The 17,466-nt window shown below is 43.1% G+C and overlaps 1 protein-coding gene across 1 annotated transcript in view; it reads right to left on the bottom strand.

Annotated features, from left to right (window-relative positions):
• The window catches only part of IFNLR1 (interferon lambda receptor 1), a 265,360-nt gene that overhangs the window by 99,478 nt on the left and 148,416 nt on the right, over positions 1 to 17,466 (bottom strand). The window contains exon 3 of the mRNA XM_069223952.1: positions 9,010 to 9,191. Within this exon, the coding sequence (XP_069080053.1) occupies positions 9,010 to 9,191 (182 nt within the window). The remainder of the gene's footprint in view (positions 1 to 9,009; positions 9,192 to 17,466) is intronic.

Here is a 17,466-nt window from a genome sequence, read left to right as displayed (position 1 = left end):
GTGGGGCCCTGTTAGGGGGCCCCTGCAGTGCCCATGCCTGTGGCATGGGCACTGCAGGGGCCCCCAGGGGCCCCACGACACCCGTTCCCGCCAGCCATGTTCTGGCGGTGAAAACCGCCAGAACCAGGCTGGCGGGAAGGGGGTCGGAATCCCCATGGCGGCGCTGCTTGCAGCGCCGCCGTGGAGGATTCCCTGGGGCAGCGGGAAGCCGGCAGGAAACCGCCGGCTTCCCTTTTCTGACCGCGGCTTTACCGCCGCGGTCAGAATGCCCCCGGAAGCACCGCCAGCCTGTTGGCGGTGCTTCCTCCGTCACCTACCCTGGCGGTCATAGACCACCAGGGTAGAAAAGACCCCCTTAGTCCTTAATTATTTAATGATAAATTAAACTAGATGTAGCCTAATTTAATGGCAACTCTAAAACCTATCAAGGTAAATTAAATGTAATTGTTTACCCTTAATTCCTTAAATTATGTTGTGTGTAACCTTAGTTACCTTATTTGATGCAGTGGTGATTTCATTAGTGGTGATTTTAACAGCCATACCTCTAACTAGTGGATTGAAAGAAGGAGTAGTTCATCATCTATAGTATAAGAGTCTACTACTTACTAACACAAACACACACACACACACAATGCTAAGAATCTACTAGGTAAGTTCAAATGGAAGCGCTTTCGCTCATTACACAGCAAAGTTTCAGAATCAGCTACCACAACAACTAAGAATACAGCAGTACCTATCTATGTTTTGTGAAGAATATCCTATTCTGATCATCTGTTCTCTTTCATCTCTTCATTGGTGAGTGTGATGATGATCTATGAGGATATGAAGGCCCATATTTATACTTTTTGACGCAAAAAGATTACCGGCGGCTACCGCCATTCCTATGTGCCAGCCGGGCATCATATTTAAGGAATGACGCTTGCCGGCACTGCGGCCTGGTTACCGCCAAAATAAATGACACTAACCAGGCAGCGGAGGTCTAGGGAATAAGGGGAGTTGTGCGGCAAAGAATGACGCTAGTCAGGCTAGCGTAAAAAAATGACTCTGACCTGACTAGCATCATTTTTTATGCACATCCCCCATGGAAATTACTCCTGCCTTAGCAAAGACAGGAGTCATGCCCCCCTGCCCAGTGGCCATGCCCAGGGGACTGCTGTCCCCTGGGCATGGTCATTGGGCACAGTGGCATGTTGGGGGGCCCAAGTTAGGCCCCCCTATGCCACTTAAAAAAAAATACCTACCTCTACTTATCTGGGATGGGTCCCCCCATCAATGGGTGTCCTCCAAGGGTGGGTGAGGGTGGGTGAGGGTGTTATGGGGTGTCCCTGGATGCAGGGAAGGGCTCCTGTGGACTGCTTCCATGGTCAGAGACCATGGAAATGAGCCCACAGGTCTCCTAACACCTGCCCTGACCCCGGCGTTAAAATATGTTGCTAAACAGGCTTAGCACCATTTTTTAAGGCCCGTCTCCTCGTGGGTCATTTTTGTGTGGGAGGATAAATAAGGTGCAAGTGCCTTAGAGTCATTTTTTGCACGGGAACGCCTACCTATCATCTTATTAACGCAAGGTAGGTTTTTACGTCCAGAAAATGACACAAACTCCAAAACTAGATGGAACCAAAGTACAAATATGGAGTTAGGTTCGTGCCGGATTTGCGTAAAAAAAATGATGCAAATCTGGCGCAAACAGAGTATAAATATGCCCCTTAGTGCTATATAAAAAAGATAGATTTTCTGTAGGCACTTGAAACATTTGATCAGAGGCTGAATGCATCACCTGTGCCACATTCAAGTCTTCAGCCTTTTTGTTGCACATGGATTTCTGAAGTCCTTGCATTCTCCCACGCCAACTATTAGAGGGATAAGACAGGACAATGATTCTTCTATTGATAACAGTTGAATCAGCCTTACAAACCATTGTCCATCAAACCTGGAGATCAATAACTCAGTGCAGTATTGTGTGGGTACATTTGAAGCACAGCAATCAGCCACATTGCCCCTCCTCCTCCTCCCTTGTCACTATCATGTGCTGTGAGTCCCGGCCCAGTTTGGAGCCTACCATGTCCATCAGGAGACAGTGTTGTGCACATATACCTTTGTTACTACTCGGGTTTCTTGATCTTTCCAAGCACCTAGCCTTAGTGGTGTTGCCCATGCACTGTTGGAAGGTAACCCTTGTGCCTGAAATTAGTCTGGATCTCTCAGATAAGAGTGGGGGATTGTTAGACTTGGCAGCCTTATGGTGATATTCCTCCAATCTTTTTGCCTGTTTGCCTCACATTTTTACTGTATCTTCTTGTTTGCCTTAGGACTCTGAGCACTTTACCACTGCTAACCGTTGCTAAAGTGGATGTGCTTCTCCTCTTAACATGGTAATGTTGGTGAATACCCAATTGGCATGTTTATTTTACTTGTAGGGCCCCTGTAAAGTGGTATACCATATCCCCAAGGCCTGTAAATTGAATGTTTCTAGTAGGCCTGCAGCACTGATTGTGTCACCCACACAAGAAGCCTTCCAAACCTTTTCACAGTTCTGCATTTGCAGGGCCTGCGTGCGCAGTTTACTGCCACTATAACTTGCCATATAAAACCTCTAGCCAAGTCTTAAACTCCCCTTTTATTACATATAAGACACCCCTATGGTAGGCCCTAGATAGCCCATAAGGCAAGGTGCCTTTAAGTTTACATGTCCTGGTAGTGACAATCTCCCAAAGTCATTTTTCACTACTGTGAGGCCTACTTATTTCATAGGCCAGCATTGGGAGTTCCTTTATGTACTTTTAAGCTGTAATTCCTGGTCAGAAAATATCAGAAATGTTTCATAACATTGGAATGGTGATGATAAATTATCTTCACTGGTAAAGTCGGATTTAACATTACTATTTTAGAAATGCCACTTTTAGAAAGTGGGCATTTCTCAGCTCATACTGCTCTGTGTGCCTTGCAACCTGCCTCCGACACATGTCTGGGCTAGGTGACAACTACACTTTGTGCATTCCCTCTAGGCAGCCACACACACAGGAAGGGTGGGTGTGACAAATGACTGATCTACTTTTATCTGCATTTTGATGGACCTTATTGGGCAGGAAGGGTGGAGGGGAGCTGACACACTTCAAAAGGGATATGCCACTTCAAAAGACAAGTCTCCACACAAAGGGCTGATTACTCCCTACTGGTTGTCTGGAACCAGGGCTAGGAAGAAAGGATCTCTCTGCACTCTAAATAATCTTTTTTTAAGTCACCCCCACTTCAAAGGCACAATTGGGTATCAGAACTGGGGCTTAGTCCCTACCAAAGCAGTACACTACTGGCCCTGAGAAGATTTCTGGTGGACTAAAGAGCCTGAGCTGTAAGGATTATCGCTCTGCCTGGGCTGACTGTTCTAAGGAATTGTGTCTCTACTTTGCTGAGCTGCCCTTCTCTCTGCTGATCTCTGCTCTGCTGAGGACAGTAATGGACCCATTGTACTTGAACCCAGAGTGACTCAAAGGCTTTCTTGTTTCCCCCCTGTTCTTCTGCAGTCTCAGGGACATCAAAGGGTGCCTGTAACTCTTCTGGTGCTGCTGGACTCTGCCATCTGTGAGTCCTACCCCTGCCTGAGGTACCACTCCAGTTCTGGGCCATGGATGTGGGTTCTGCAGCTGCCTTTTGCAAAAAACAATTCATCATCACCACTCTGCTGGTTGAGAACCAACGCATCGCCCCTTCGACGCCGATGCAGAGGCTGATCGACAAAGCGGAGCCACAACCTGCGCAGCTCAACGACAAGGCATCACTGATCCAAATACATTTCTGGGCAGCTCGACGACGACGCATCGCATTCATCTCAATGGAGTTCGATGACAATGCAGGACTGACTGCGAGACTCAATGATGATGCAGTGACCTAACTGCGTGGAAAATGTCGAAGCATCATCTTCGCATTCGTTCCTCAACATTAATGCTTGCTCCATCCAAGGTACTTTTTTAGTGGACCCTGTGTGGGTTCTGTAGCCAGCCTACCCTCCATCGCAGTCAGCCCGGATTCTGGATTTACACTGGTCCTTTGCGACCTCAAGTAACCTTTTGACCGCTAGGGACCTTTAAGCACTATTGTTAGTTAATTCTTTAAAAATTCATATCTCGACTTTCACTGATTGGACTTGTGTTGTTTTGGTCTCGTTTTATTCAGATAAATACCCACTATATTTCTAAACCTGTGGGGAGTCTCTCTGTGCTGTTTTCAGTGTGTTGCTGTGTGTGTGTTGCACAAATACTTTACACATTGCCTCTTAAGTTGAGCTTGACTGCTCTGTGTGAAGCTGCCAGGGGCTTTAAAGGGTATATTTGACTTACCCTGACTCGGATTGTGGTCCCTACTCATATACATCTGCCACCTACAGACCCTATTTCGAAGAGGTATCCTAGACTAAAAGGACAGCACAGGAGTGACAGTCGCAATATATCACTTACCAAAGGGGTGCTGCAGCTGTGGGCAGTGCGAGTGGCTGGTTAATTTTCCTTCAGGGCTGTTGAAGAGGAGAAATTAATACAGCAGCTGGCTTCTTCCCAGCAGATCTGGTCAAAGAGTACAGCCTGACTGTCCCTGCTCCAGCATCATTACATCAAGGTGAGACTTCTTGTGTTGGGGCCTAAGAGATATAGGGCCTGATTTAGAGTTTGGTAAATGGGTTGCTGCATTACAATTGTGACAGATTACTATATATTACAAGTTTCATTTGATATATTAGAATTGTAATACAGTGGGAAGGATATCCGTCATGTTTGTGACGGAGTAACCCATTCACTAAACACTAAATCAGACCCATAGTCTCCACTAAAACAAAGCAGTGGAGGCCATAATCTGAGGAAGAGGGCCTGATGATCTGAGATAAAATGGGCACACTATGCAGAGGAGTGTGCTGAATGAGAGACAGAAGAATAAACCTAGGTGAGGCACCATCTCGAGACACACACACCAATCTAAACTGTGGAGAAAATGAGAAAGTGACAAAAACTAACTTGGGGAAGGATCTCATGACCCAAGGTGCGGAAGAACTAGCTGGTGAGACACAGACCCTGATGTAAGATGCAGATAAACTAAGTGAGAGAAACCTTGCTCAAATGTTCATGAGTTAAGCAGAAGTGAGATGTCCTGACCTCAGGTGCACAGGAAGTAAGCTGATGACATCCGAGGTACAAATGAACTAATCTGTATGGCCACATCCTGGTCAGAGGAGCAACACACTTAGAATAAAAGACACCGAGATTTCACGGAGGTAGAGACCGCACAATCAAAGAAGCAGATGGAGAAAGACACCCTGTGATAGAGTCAGAGATCCTTGCACACGAGGCAGATAAACAGCTTGATCTAAAGGTCTCATTTGCTATCACAGTGAAGATGAGGAAACCATATATATTACGGGGAGGCACTCTCATCAGGGGTGAAGTTGCACTATTAGAAAGTGAGAGGAAGAAGGAGTGAGTGTGAGTTTCAAACAGAGACCTGGCCAGAGAGATAGAGAGGCAGAGAGCTACCTTCTCAGTGGAGGTTAGTTAGAGGAAGATGCTCTTTCCTGGACCAACAACCATAGATAAGTGGGGTGGGGGTGAACCAATTAAGGGGAATTAAGATTGGGGTACTCAATATATCAACAAAGTGCAAAACCCTCTTTCACCATTCTTTGAAAAAATACAAACTTAACAATAAGACATGCTGATATTTTACATCATGTCAATAATTAATTTACTTAATTCCAGAAAAATCCTTCAATAAAAACAGGTACTTTGTGAACTATGTTTACAAAATAATGCAAACGCTAATCAATACCCAATAAAAATAATAACAAATGAAACCTAATCAATAACCAAGAGCATTAACAACATTTCACAATGCTTTTCCAGAGTTTTGTAGTTCCCAAGACAGTTATTCAACACAAGTAGGCCTTTCACAAGTGTCCATTAGCGTGGGCATAAAACAGTGCCAATTATTCCAGTGTCAAAGGCTTAGTTCACTGTCATTATTTGGCACCCAGAACTCCAATGCCTCTGACTACGCGTTTTGATCTCCCCATGGACTGAGTTACACAAGATCTTCATTGGCGCCACATCCTTAAAACAACGCAAGCGAATAATAAATCCACACGCTCTCACGGGTGGTTATTTGTCTAAAAATAAAATAAACAATTTTGAGTTATTGGTTGTCTACAAACATCCCTTCACCTCACCCAGTGTGAGTGCTTTCTTATTCATACCTGGTAATATCAATGGGTACATGGCTTAAAGGTGACACTGCCTTTTTAAGACTGGAAAATATATTGCAAAAAGCCAAACATGGAAGGAAGAAAGAGAATCGGCTGAATATAAAAGTCCCATGTACTCTGGATTTCTTGATATTTAAGATGATCCACGGGGCGTTAATGCCACTAAATGGCACGTGCGTTGGAGAGAACGGTTGCCTTAGTCCTACAAACCACAATCGGGCCTCTCGAGTGTCCCTCTCCTCACAAGGAAAGTGCTGGAGAATAGGTTGTCATTTGTCCCAACACGGAATGCAGACTTTGCATCAGTGCTTAATTTGTAAATAAAAACGTGCCGGTGCTCAAAGCCCTTCTTTTAAACACACGGCTGCTGCAATTAAATGTGGGAACACAGAATACTGAGCCTGCGTAATCCTGAAGCCATCTTGGGCCTCTTGAATCAATTTAAAGCCACTCACTGCCCCCTCGGCTCACTTTTGCAGCTTTCCGCCCTCTCCCATTGTGACGCTTTTTCATTTTTCTCTTCCATCTTTCCCATATGTGCAGTAAATGCTTGGGGCAGAAGAATAAGCGCCAGCCCTCAAAAATAAGTGCCGGTGCTCAGCACCGGAAAAAACAAGCACAAATTAAGCACTGCTTTGCACTGTTGAGACTGGAGATGTTACAAATGTTCCGCAAAATTCACCTTATAGAGGTTTTTTAGGAATGAGGATCCCGTTTATTTCTCTGACAACATAGGTCTAAAAAATCTATCTACTTTCTGTCCTCTCACACATAAAATGCCTGCTGAGATTATAGACTTTGAAAAAACTGTCAAGAAAGAGGTGGATCTGTTCGAAGGAAAAAATAAATTTATGAAATATAATCGTACTAAATCGAAAATGGTCGAACTTCCCAGATTACAACAAGCAGATGAAATAATTATAAAACCAGCCGATAAGGGTGGGGCAATTGTAATTCAGAATCGGACAGACTATGATCAATAAATATTGGACAGATGAAGCAATAATGCTAATTACAGAAAAATCAATTATGATCCCACTAAAGAAATAAAGGTGGAGAGAAAAATGGTCATTGAAGAAGGCCTTTCGAAAGGATGGCTTTCTAAAAATGAGCACAGTTTCTGAATGAACAAGAACCCTAGGGCACCGGTTATGTGCTGAGTAGCCAAAATACATCAAAATAGGAATTAACCACCTCCCAGACCTATAAAATCACAAGTAAGTTCTATTTTGGAATGATTAGCAAAGTACATTGACATTTTTCTTAAACCACGTGTGAAATAAGTTAGCTCTCATGTAAAGGACACCGCTGATACTATCAATCAATACATTGCAAGAATAATAACCCCTCATTGTGATGCCTCAAACTTGTGTTGGCAAAACAAGAACCAGGAAAGAATATCTAGGTTTAGAGTACAGGGTGTAAAACCGCATAAAGTGAATTGTGCCTTGCATGTCAATATTGTCCCACACATGGCGGAAGAGTTTGATGCCATGACTCTGACAAGGGCAAAAGAAACTCACCGTGCAGCGTACCCATTCTCAGAAGAGTTAGCCAGTGGCCATGAGTGGGGTTGTCAATTCAACCTAGGTACGGCTCAGTACCACATGTAGAAACTAATGCGTATTTGACAACTGATTCCTTTGCCTGGGGTGCCTCAATACAAATGTTCCTACAGTATGTCAAATAGCATTCTTTGACGTATGTTTTATGTTTGGGCCCAATAATGCAGTGGTTTTCAAATAACTCGGTTAAACCAATTTTTTTTAATGAGCCTTCAAGTATGAAAACCACAATGTGCTGTCTGACCTATCTAATATCAGGCAGTCAGTAACACATGTTCTGGTTAAACTGACTTACAGTGTCCTCCAGGCTTTAACCCAAAGCAATAAGGGTGCCATAGCAATCAGGTCTTCCAAAAATGTTAATCCTAGCTCTTCATGGCATTTTAGGGTGGTGGTGCCTCCCGGTACTGACAGTAGTCTGCGGGTAAAACAATGTTCTACTTTTTGAAGAATATCGTCATTGTTATAACCCCACAGACCAGCACCATATATTCCCACCTCTATACACTTACTCCTATAAAGACTCAACATCTCTGCTCTCGGCTTATTTTTTAGTTTTTTGGCAAATCTAAAAATAGCCTCAATGTTCCAGTTCAAAGACTGGAGACTGGATGTTAAAAGTGAAGACCAACTAAGGGTCTGAGTGAAAAGAATCCCTAAATAATTAAAACTCTTCACCTTTACTAAATTATGCTCCCCCATGTTGAAGCACTTGGACTTTGTACTAGGTCGATTGCAGGTCAGAATATGTGATTTAGTATAATTTACTTTGAGATCTAAATCATTCATATATGTGAAAAGCAAGTCCAATTATCTGCATACAATAGAATGGGGATAGGCTTATCCCCCATAGACATTCTCATCTAAGGGTCAAGGACCCAACTCAGCAAGAAATACTCTCTTATCCATGGCATAGGAGCTGACATGGGTGTGAGACATTTTAAACTCCCAAACCTTTCGGGAGACTCCTTGCATGTGTAGAGATACTCTGGTACACAAGAGGTGGAACAGTTAAGGAAGACACAGCTGTGAGAACAAAAGTCCTGACCTACTCACTCACTCTTCATCAGCCACTTCATACCAAATTGGTTAATGTTTTTTAAAAGCTTTGGGCCCTGGAAACCAGTCTTATTAAACTGACTGATCACCTCAAGGTGCTTTGGCAGACACTCCGAGCATTAGAAGTTAGCATGTGTGACTTACCATCTGAAAGGTATGAGAAATTGGTCTCTGATTCTTTCCAGGGTGATTCCTGTGTCCCCACAGAGGCTTTCACACGGGCTTTGTATCTGGAATATGAATCCTCCACACAGGTTACATCACATTCTCCGTTGGAAATATGCTGGCATTTGGGAATCGGCTTCCAAGACGGTGGTAGGCCCTGCCTTAAAGCAAAACAAATATATGGTTGGTGAAAAAAAATCAATTTCAGAATTTCAGTAGAAGAATGTGTGGGGCAGAAAGGAGGATAGAGACAGAAGAATAATGCAAGACGAAACAATATGTAAAAAGTCAGTGGCAGAAATGTATGAAATACAGTGGAAAGAAGATAGTCGGGAAAAGTCTAGGGTATTTATGTGGTGACCTAGGGAAAAGGTAGGGGGAGGAAGAGTGTCAGAAGGATATCTGAGGATGGAGAAGCAGGGGCATAAAAATTAAAAGAAACTTAAGACAGGAGAAAGAGAGGATGGAAAGTCAAACAGAGAAAAGTAGGTGAAGGGTTAAGAAAGAGGGAAGTGTGAGGAGCATGAATTTTAAAAGAAAATTGAATGATAGAAAACAAGATTGAGAGGATAATTTAGAAAGAGAGGGCAGTTTGTGAGAAAGAAGAGAAGACAAGCACAATTGTTGTGAAAGAGAATACTCAGTGAATGCCTAGGCTGTCACCAGAAAGGGATGTCACATTTCCAGTACAAATAACACATTCTGCACAATTAATTAACAGGATGGTATTGACAGGTATGCCTTTACCTGGGATGGTAAAAATCCTTAATCTGACCTTAGGTGGTGGAGAAGGAAAAGCTAAGAGAGAAGGTATATTGAGCGGTGAAGCCTGGCTGTAAGAAAGATGTCCAAATTCTAGAGAGCTTCGTTTCTGGCCACTCCAGATTGGGTACATTATCTGATAAGGCATTCTGAACTAAAATGCTAATGTTGGTGCCGTCTGTGTAGTTTGAGCAGATACCAATGCAATGAAGAGACCCACCACCTTGTGAAAATTACAGGCCCATATCCTTTATTATCAATTACATCAAAGTTGATGAAAGCCCTAGACAACAGACTAAAAAGATTTATTCCACTAATGGTACACGAAAATAAAGTGGGCATGGTGCCTAGTCAATCACGGAGGAATCATATGCATGCTCCTCTACATCTCTTAAGGCAAACCCGGAAAAAACAGATGAAAAAGTGTCCCTCCACTTTAATGCTGAAAAGCTTTAGACAGAGTTGAGCGGGGATGCCTACTTCATATGCTAGAGAGAAAAGGATTGGGCCTCAAATTCATCTCCATGATTATGTGGTTACATCACAGCCCCCAGCAGTGATGAACATGTGGTGATGTGTCTTTAAGCGTATCTGTTTTCCTCTGTTCTGTATTCTGTGGAACGTTAGTATGTGTCTTATGGCAGTTGTTCCTGGTGCTGCCTGGGGCTTGGGTTGAATAAAGCTTTTTCTTTACCTTTGACTGCATCTATGGAGAATAAAAATGGTCAATTGAGGTTCTGCATTGATCTTACAAATTTGAACAGAGTAATTTGGGTGGATTCTCTATCTTTACCTCGCATTGATGATATATAACAATGTTTGCTAGACCATCTAATTGCAATAAAATTGGCCTGGTATCTTCGTATCACCAGGTGGAATTAGATCCATCATTTGGACATCTCATGGCTTTTGCGTCCTTAGTGGGAGCATATCAATTTGAGAGAATGCCATTTGGTTTGGCCTCAGCCAGTTCTGTTTTGAAATGGAGTCTTTTTTGCAAGGAGTGGTCACGTCAAAGACTGATATTCTAATTGGGGCTAAGGAATTTCAAGAACACAACAAATTTATGCTAGTTGTGTTACGAAAACTTGACCAAGCTGGCATTGTGGCTAATACAGACAAATGTGAGTTTGCCAAGTTCAGCATTGAATATCTTGGTCATGTCATTTTTTAACATGAAGTGAAACAGCATCCTGGTTTAGTTGAACCCATTGGGAATACTTCAATGCATAGCATAAAAAAACAAGTGACCTCTTTTTTAGGTGTTTGTGAATTCTACACAAAGATTTTCAAAGATCTTTTAATCAAACTGAGGATTTGTGAGATGTGCTTACCAACAAACAGGATTTTTTCATGGGATGAAAAATGTCAAGCAGAATGTATGACACTGAAAGAAGAATTTGCTTCAGCTAGGATATTAGCATTGTTTGATCCTACTAAACAATGCATATTTACTGCAGATGCTAGCAATAGTGGTTTGGGTGCAACATTTTCCCAAGACAATAAGGAGTAGGAGAGAACAGTGGGATTTGCTGACAATTAAAAAATGATTTAAGTGACTGAAAGAAAAAAACGTGCAGTGTGCTGTTGACGTTTAACATGTTTTGTGTAGGGTAGGAAATTCATGATAATGGCAGATCACAAACCACTGATGAACATACTAGGAGTTCAGCAGTCAGGGATGATACCCCTAAGATTGTAAGGTTAAATTCAAAATTGTTATGATATAATTTTAATATTCAACATATTCCTGGTGATATGAATGTATGAGATAATTATTTGTCAAGGTCTCCTATGTTTTCAAGTTTATCTGCTGGTCAGGATGATAGGAATGATGAAGAATGGTTAATTGCTGCAGCTGATGTTTGTAGTGAGAGTGGTTTCACTGAGGATTGGGTTAAATTTTTTTAATTTTGATGGAGATTTGGTTTAGGTTCAGAAATATGTTTCAGAAAGTTGGCTGAAAGAAAAATCTTTACATGCAAACCTACAGTCTTATTTTAAAGTGGCTAATGTATTGTTTCTGGAGAAAAACAACATGTTAATGAGAGGAGACAAGCTTGTACCTCTCATGCATTTCTGAGACAATATCTTCCAATGGGGCATGAAGGATATTTGGGTCAAACCCCCACATGAAGGGAAATACAGTCTGTTTATTTGTGGTCTGGTATGGAAATGTATGTTGTTCAAGCTGTCAAGGCATGTGTTGGTAATTGCACCAGTGATAAACGTCTCAAAACTGAAACAACTCCAAAGATCATGGATGAAGTTAACTGTTTTATTGGTCCTTTCAACGCTCTATCACACAAAATCAAGTATGCTATATCAGTAGTTAATTATTATAGAAAATGGTGGGAAGCTGAGTTTATTGAAGAACCCAACACAAAATTAGTTATCAGATTTTTTAGAAAATGTTTTCGTAGAGGTTTTCCAAGGGAATTGGTATCTGACAATGATGTGGATTTCGTATCTAAAGAAATGAGAGATTTGTGTGCATCTGCAGTATTACTTACAAAAGAATTGCATTGTATCACCCTTAGGCCAATGGTTTGGTTAAGAAAATGAATCACACATTGGTAAAATGTGTACAGTGTGTGGTAAAGAACAGGGTTGATGTATGCCAGACAGTTGAAAGTATGTTGTGGTCTCATCACACAGGTCCTAACAGTGTAAATGCTAAGACTCTGAGAGGCTTTGAACAGTTGTATCTCTGTGTGCAAAATGTGCCCAGCCTTGTGAAAGAAAGGGCAGCGTTATACAGAGCATGAAAGAACTATGGACAAGTGTATATGACCCAAAGTTGAGGATTATCAACTAAAAATGATACAGAGATTTTAGGAAAAGCATGGAGTCAGAGACGGTGGAGGTAACATATTGGTTGGGGATTGGGTTTGCATTAAGAACCTGTTCATGTGTTTAAAGGTATGTCAAAGATTAAAAGACATTAAAGTTGAGGCAGTTAGCGGAAATGTGATCATGGTCAATAGTCATGAATGGTGAAATGTAAATAGAGTGGTGAAAGCAAACAATGAATTTGAATGGCATTATATGGTGTATGGTAGGAAACCAGACCATACACATGATATTTCCCAGGAGATGTTTGTAAGAAAGATTGTGCCTAAATAGTAGCCATAGTATACAAGTGATGGGCAAAAGTAAAGGTGATCAGCAAGCCAGAAATATTTTGTGATTATTGTAATAAATATTTAAGATCATTTTTGGGCAATTCGCAGCTGTTCACCTTGGTTTATTTATATCACATTTATGTTTTTTTGTTTTATATTTTATTTCTTTGATTATTAAGTTTGTTCATTTTAGGAAGAGGGGAGGATGTTGTGGTAATGTACCTTTTAGTGCATCGGATTTTCTATGTTCTACATTCTGTATTATGTGGAATATTATGATGTGTCTTGTGGCAGTTGACTCCTGGTGTTACCTGGGGTTTGGGGAGAATAACGTTTTCTCTCCCCTGTTGACCTCATCTGTGGTAATTTACAACTTCTACATGACTGTAATGGTTTTTAAACTGACAAAATTAATATAGGTTGAGGTACCAGAAAAGAAAATTAATTTAACAGTTGTGGTGGCCCAGATGACGTTTCACTTTGTGAAATGGAATTAACTATAACTCTCCTTTTCGGATAGAATATAATTATACTGGGTACAATACAAACCTGGACCTCCCATCATATTAAAATGAAACAAAAAGGCTTTCTGAACCTGAACCCTCTATTTATAACAACACTGAATTAGTAATTGAAGGCTAAACTAACTGCTGGAAAACGTGCGTGCAAAGAAGTATTGTGATTATTAAACACCTGTTATTAGAGGGCTGTCTGAAAACATTTGCAGATCTTCTTTGAAAGGGCTGTTGACAATTACCCTAAATCAGTATAGGCTGTTCTTATAGCTCAAACACTGCTTAGTGCACAAACTTGGGAAATAACCATTTAGCTATCGGAGTAAACCTTGCACAGCTATCTGGTATGTGAGACCACAAAAATGTTTCAGGATTAAATGAGACCCTGATTGTGGAATTGTACTTGAAGCCCAATGTGAGATCATGTTAGGCAAGTGACAGGTGCAGGTCAAAGAAATTGACACTTAAGTCTGAATTTATAGACATGCATGACAAAAGACTACAAAAGCCCAGAATATATTTTAGCTGTTACAATATTTTAAAGGTTTGGCAGTGGTCATCATATAAAATTCTTAAAACAAGGTTTGCCCCAACTGTGGGATGTTGGCAATAAACCACCTAGGAGGAGATATGTTTCACATACTAAGGTTCTGTCATACAATGACCAAGTATTGGGAATCCACAGTATGAAAACCACAAGCAATCTACCTTTGATCCATCTCTGGAACTTGCTGACTTTCCTAAACACACATGAGATCATAGGCATTAACAACCAAAGAGATAGACAGATGGTAGCCAAAGTATGTATAATCACACACAGTAAATCTACTTATTGCCAAGCCCGGAAGAATGGACAGAAACCATGATGACAATGGCGACACATGAGTGACTGCTTTAATACCTGAATGATCAGCGACAGCTATATGAGGACATTTTGGGTTCAGTGATAAGAAAATGAAGGACATGAACTAAGGGCCTCATTACGAGTTTGGTGGTCGGACCGCCGGACCACCATGGTGGCGGTCGTTTGAACGGTGCCAGGCTTGTGGTCCCAAGACTGCCAGATTACGAGTTACCCACGGGGCTGGCGTGACTGGCGGGAGGAGGCAGGGGGCAATATTAAGGAGCTACTGCCGGCCATGTATCCCTACTTGTCGGCATGACGGGCACACTATGCCAATGCACCATGTCGTGCATGGGACACAGTGCACCCTTGAACCACAATTGTTTTGGGGGGCCACATTGACCCCTGCCTCACCCTCCACTGGGCTGTACCCCATGGGTCCCGTACATGCCTGACAGCCAAGCTTTCTGTGGCAGTGGGATTGCTAATGAAAGCTTGGCTGTCATTCAGGTCGTAATGGCAACAGAGGGGTCCAATACTGGGATCCCCAACATTGGCAGTGTGCTCAGGACTGCCATGGTCCCTGCCGCACTGACTATGGGAGGTGCCAGTGGTCTGCTGGCACTCTTCTGGCAGTCTGACGGCCAAACTCATAATCGGGCGGTCCGACCACCAAAGTTGCAGCAGTCGGACCGCCACCACTACAACTGCAGTCCACGGACCGCCAAACTTATAATGAGGCCCTTAGCCTATAAACTTTGCACTTTAGATCATTTGATAAAAACATTAGTGTTGGATCTAGAGTGATCAGGTTTAATGTATTAGGTTGTATTCGGAATATTCATCACTGTTATAATTTGTTTGTGCAGTCCAATACTTATCAACAAACGAATGAGTCAAAATTGACTCAATCTAAAGTAAAAAATATTTCCTGAAGATCTCTTTGAAAGAATGTAATACTTTATTACACTTTAATGAAACCTAATAAAAAAGATTCAAACAAAATAAAGAGAGTAGGTAAGTCAGAAGAGCTGGGAGAGAGACATTTAGGGGGTCATTCCGACCCTGGCGGTCCATGACCGCCAGGGCGGAGGGCAGTGGAAGCACCGCCAACTGGCTGGCGGTGCTTCCTGGGCGATTCTGACCGCGGCAGTAAAGCCGCTGTCAGAAAAGGGGAGCCGGCGGTTTCCCGCCGGTTTCCCACTGGCCCAGGGAATCCGCCATGGCGGCGATGCTTGCAGCACCGCCATGGGGATTCCGACCCCCTTCCCGCCAGCCTGTTTCTGGCGGTGTCCACCGCCAGAACCAGGATGGCGGGAACGGGTGCTGTGGGGCCCCTGGGGGCCCCTGCACTGCCCATGCCACTGGCATGGGCAGTGCAGGGGCCCCCTAACAGGGCCCCACAAAGATTTTCACTGTCTGCTTTGCAGACAGTGAAAATCGTGACGGGTGCCACTGCACCCGTCGCACCCCTGCAACTCCGCCGGCTCCATTCCGAGCCGGCTTCATTGTTGAAGGGGCTTTCCCGCTGGGCCGGCCGGCGGTCTTCTGCCGGTCGCCCGCCGGCCCAGCGGGAAAGCCAGAATGGCCGTCTTTCGGCGGGAACCGCTTGGCGGGCGGCGACCGCCGACTGCCGCGGTCAGAATGACCGCCTTAGAGTGTGATGGAGAAAGTCTAAAAGTCTAGAGGAAAATAAAAGGGAAAGACAGAGGAAGGCGTGAATGTAGAGTGTGATAGAAGTGAAGGTAAGAGAGAACAAATGAAGGTGAAACTTTCGGAGGATGAAAAGATAAAACTAAAAACTAAACAGGTGAACATAAAAGAGACTGTAAAGGAAACAAAGAGGAAAGGAGTTAAGGAGGGAGGGTGAGCTGAGAATGGAGGGTGATAGACAATGAGCACAGGGAGAGTGTTTGTGTGTGTGGGAGGGAGTGGGGGACTACTCAGGTTGTTTCTATTCTGTGTGCAAATGAAGCTTAGAATAAACCTTTTCACTCTACACAAGCCAAAACAATAAACATTGTCTGTGCTCATTTTAATGCATGATGTTAATTAAAGGGTGAACTGTGATAAAATATGTGAACAGAGGCCCCGATTCACGAAGGTAAACTTAAACCAAAAGCATAGTAAAGACTTTTGGTGTAAGTTTGGAGTTTTGGTGTAAGTTTAGACTAAAAGTCTAAAATTAGACCAAAATGTTAACTTTATAGTAGTTAAACTAGACTTTTGATGAAAGTTTAGACTTTTGGTCTAGGTTTAGACCAAAAGTCCAAACTTAGACCAAAGGTCTCAGGGGCATGTTTATACTCTGTTTGCGCTGAATGTGCGTCAAAAGTTTTGACGCACATTCAGCGCAAACCTTGCCCCATATTTAAACACTGACGCCCGACCCCGCAGACGTCAAAATTCCACTGTGTTCGTCATTTTTTTGGAGCGGGAAACTGCCTTGCGTTAATGACATGCAAGGTAGGCATTCCCACCCAGAAAATGACTTTAAAGCCTTAAAAAATGGCGCACAGCCTGTTGTGCGCTGTTTTTTAACACCTGGGTCAGGGCAGGCGTTAAGGGATCTGTGGGCTCGGAAGGAGTCCAGAGGTGCCCTCCCCTGCCTCCAGGGACACCCCATGCCACCCTCGCCCACCCCTGGAGGACACCCATGGATGGGGGGACCCATCCCAGGTAAGTAAAGGTAAGTTGAGGTAAGTATTTTTTAAAGTTTTTTTAAAGTGGCATGGGGGGGCTAATTTGGGCCCCCCTACATGCCACTATGCCCAATGACCATGCCCAGGGGACAGAAGTCCCCTGGGCATGGCCATTGGGCAAGGGGGCATGACTCCTGTCTTTGCTAAGACAGGAGTCATGTCAAGGGGGCATGACTCCTGTCTTTGCTAAGACAGGAGTCATGTCAATGGGGATTGTGCGTCAAAAAAAATGGCACAAGTCCGGTTTGAGGCCTGATTTTTGCCTCAGACCTGACTTGCACCATTTTTTGACCCTCAACCCCAATTTCCCCTACGCCTGCGCTGCCTGGTGTGCGTCATTTTCTTTTACTCAGACCAGTCCACAGCGCCGGCTAACGTCATTCCTTAAATAAGGCACCCACATGGTGCGTTGGAATGGCGTTAGCCAGCGGTAAAATTTTAGTAAAAAGTATAAATATGGCCCTTAGACTTTTGATGTAAACTTAGAC

The sequence above is a fragment of the Pleurodeles waltl genome, chromosome 3_1 (genome assembly GCF_031143425.1).
Source record: "Pleurodeles waltl isolate 20211129_DDA chromosome 3_1, aPleWal1.hap1.20221129, whole genome shotgun sequence".
Lineage (NCBI taxonomy): Eukaryota > Metazoa > Chordata > Amphibia > Caudata > Salamandridae > Pleurodeles > Pleurodeles waltl.
Note: the sequence above shows the minus strand (reverse complement) of the source record. Positions and strands in the feature narration are given on the sequence as shown.